The sequence below is a fragment of the Plasmopara halstedii genome (assembly GCF_900000015.1).
Source record: "Plasmopara halstedii genome assembly, contig: Scaffold_322, whole genome shotgun sequence".
NCBI lineage: Eukaryota > Oomycota > Peronosporomycetes > Peronosporales > Peronosporaceae > Plasmopara > Plasmopara halstedii.
Window position 1 is genome coordinate 1,049,145 of NW_020187243.1, and position 3,330 is coordinate 1,052,474.

Below are 3,330 nucleotides of genomic sequence, written 5' to 3' on the forward strand. Positions count from 1 at the left end.
GCGTGCAGATTTTAGTTAACCGCTGCTGCAATATTTTGCCATTGTCTATTTGGGTGCATACAATGCGCCTGAATATGTGGGCTTCCAGGATAGCCGTAAACGCTTTGTCATTCGCGCGCAATTCAATCTTGAGTACAACCAGGTATTTGGTTGTAACGTACCTGACGTCCACATCGGCAGCCACATATCGGCCTCGACATTTGGCTTCACATCGATTGGCTGTTCAAATCATTGCGAGTTATCACCATTGTCCACACTGTTAAATATCCTGGCGAAATATGTGACGGACATTTTTCCGCACACACAGCTCTCCGAATGAAAATAAATTGACAATTGGTGCACCCTATCAACAACAAATTGAAGGACAACAACACGCTCCAAAGCAACGTGACTGAGGTGGGTGTGCCATAGGATTGATTTTCCTCACGTCGTCGACACACTTTACATTTCATTGATGTCGTTTTTGTTGGAACTTGCTACGCAGTGTATAGCGTGTAGAGCTTTTCTGTTTTTTTTTTGCTAGCCGATGATTGTACAAAATGTAAGACTTGCCTCCTTATCGCCTTGATCGCAGTTACGACCAGTTTTGATAGCAGCTTCCAGTTATAACCGAAGCCATAGAGCACGTTTCTCACGAGCGCAGTGTACCCGATCTCCAGTCTCAGTTCCTACGGATTTTGCTTAGAGTTGTCTATGTCTCAGCGGAGGAGAACGAGTTTGAATCATTCACTGGTGCATCGGAAGAGCAGTCTCGCGTAACAGCCGGCGCATTGGGATCCATGGTCTTTTACTTAGTAGCCGCATGCGCAATCGTACCTGCCGCCTTCATCTCGATGTGGCCAAGCCTTTTCTTACTGGCAAGAACCATAAACGCAGAATCTTTTCACATGTCGTAGCTTTAAAGGTGATGGAAATCTTGCTGTTGCTTGCCTTGATTGCACTCAGGCAAAGCTGGGATGGTACGCACGATCGAGTATGTAAGAAATCAGTTAATAATTCGAATTAAAGGTAGCACAACCCGGTATGAGGACGAATGGTTTTGTAACCATTGAAAGCTGAAACATGTTAAACATGATACGAAGATATGAATGCAGATCTAGTCTTTGCACATTCTCTTCCTATCGGTGCAGCTAGCCCCGAAAAATTGGATCTGATGATACTCGTGTCTTACCAATCAACTATAGGATTTAAGCACGAACATCAAGTCTACAACATATTAAGAAATCGATGAAAAGATCGAAAGCGAGGCTGAAGCAAACTTTACACCGAGAAATCTTCGTCTCTCAAAATCTGTGTTAGCAAATGCACAGATGTTGGGTTCGTGCGCATTAGCAAGTCGATTACGATCAGCGTCCTACCTTCCACTACTACTAGGGCTACATCATGGCGGTATCAAAGGCACTCGGGGCGTCCCACACCATTAATGTAAAATGATGTAATGTCCGTTTAGATACCGACTGAATTTTTTGAAGAAAGGTCAGTGAGTTTAGGCAGCTAGCCCCATCACCAATATTTATCGCGCTAGAATCTCAATGAATATCATTCATAACGCAATTCACGCGTTTACCTGACTACATGTTTGCGGGTGGCTAGCAGTCGACATGTCTGGTCTGGTGTCGATCACCTTGAAATCATTCTTTAGCAATAATTAATTGCTAAAAGCCTCATTAAATGGTTACCAGCAAGCCATTTTGGCGAAGAAATGCTATCCAGAATTAACTTGGCCGTATTATCACTGGTCGTGGTCGTTGACATGACCATAATGAACCATATTGCTCAAAGGGCCCACAAAGACCACACTGGTATCACCGTACACATTGCGTGTAGAATGAAAACATGGTCTATACTTATGGACTGCAAGTACTCGACCTGAAGCGGGGCTACCGTAGCTTTGTGCTTTGAGAAAGCGTAAGTTAGGTCACCGATCTCTCGTTCCATACTCAGAACAATTTCGAGTTTAGCGGATCGCAATCCGCTTACTCCAAGAGTAAATATGACCTTAACCCACGGCTAATTAACTCTTCGTTTCAAATCCAAAACTGACTTTATTCATTATTATCTGCGGCAAAGCCGCCAAATTTAAAATGCATAGATTTTCCTAAATGTGTATAGTAAAAACTAAAAACATGTGTAACTACTGGCTATTCAGCCCCGTACTGTAGTCTTGTTTGCGCGTGGTGACACCATGCCCATCTGGTATGACACCCCCCTGTTACCAGGGTATGTGTAAATCCGTTACACCATCCCTCATTAAGATTGAGAACATTCACAGTTTCAATCAATTATTGCCTCAACGAGGCTTGCGTGTCCGTAAGACACTGCGTTGGAACGAAACGACTTCCGTGCTCAATAACCCTGTGTCAATGACACCAAAGTCTCCAGGTCTCTCTGGCTCCGACAGCGCTCACGGGCAGGGTGAACACACACACTGCGTCGTCCGATGTCACCCTCACTGTCCACCCCTTTGGAGCTCCGATGTTATCTACACATCCGCCGAAGAGCTGCTAACCCCGCAGTATTCGTCCAGTGAGAATCGTGCCACTCCACGCGCATTGGGAGGATCGTGCCCCAGATGCCTCTGACTCTGTCCGACCACGCCTTCAATGGCATGCAGCGACTGCTTCGCAATAAGAGCAGTGCTCATTGGTTTATGTGTCCCCTCACGTGCATCACAGGGGCCTTGCCTTTAAAGCCTCGGCCCTTGGCAGACCATGCCACGCATGACATGCAGCGACTGCTCCAAACTTGAGCAGCGCTAAGTGAGTTACGTGCCACTCCACGGTCATCCCACGAGCCACGCTCGGATTTCCGGTCCGATACATCATTGAGTCTACCAACTCGCACGTTCTAATGTCCAGCACGTTGACCGTCTCGGTCCAGTGCTCTCGCTAATAGCGCTTTTATCTCCTAGCAAAGGTCGATCATGACTCACCAACGATCCACTGGGAGACGTGTGCGTAGTGCCCATGACTCATGGTGTTCCAACCATGTTATTCTAGGATGATGTCATACCTTGCATTCAAGTCTAAGACTAGATACCGTTCCAAGCTATCAGAGTCAAGGGACTTGTTTTCGAGGTCCACAGGGACCTTCGGGACCGTGACACGTGTCTCCGTCGCTGGGCAAACAGTGACGATGTCACCCAACCGCGCTTTCAGCGCCTCAGCAAACAGCTGACTTCCTTCCATCGTGGAACGTCAAGCATAATTGACCGACACCTCGGATTCGATGAGGATCTTCTATGGCCCCTCGAAGCCCTTTACGGTCACCTCCACGACCAGCAAGCCCGGCTTGCATACACGTTCCGTTTTCAAGAGCACGGAGCTCTTC

General features: G+C 46.9%; 1 protein-coding gene across 1 annotated transcript; it reads left to right on the plus strand.

Annotated features, from left to right (window-relative positions):
- Nucleotides 1-526: 526 nt before the first annotated feature.
- On the plus strand, nucleotides 527-981 carry PHALS_08342 (uncharacterized protein; the record flags this gene model as incomplete). Its single annotated transcript, XM_024723673.1, has 3 exons — nucleotides 527-541; nucleotides 597-812; nucleotides 946-981. 3 exons carry the CDS (start codon nucleotides 527-529, stop codon nucleotides 979-981), a joined length of 267 nt encoding a protein of 88 aa, XP_024574626.1.
- Between the last annotated feature and the right edge of the window lie 2,349 nt (nucleotides 982-3,330).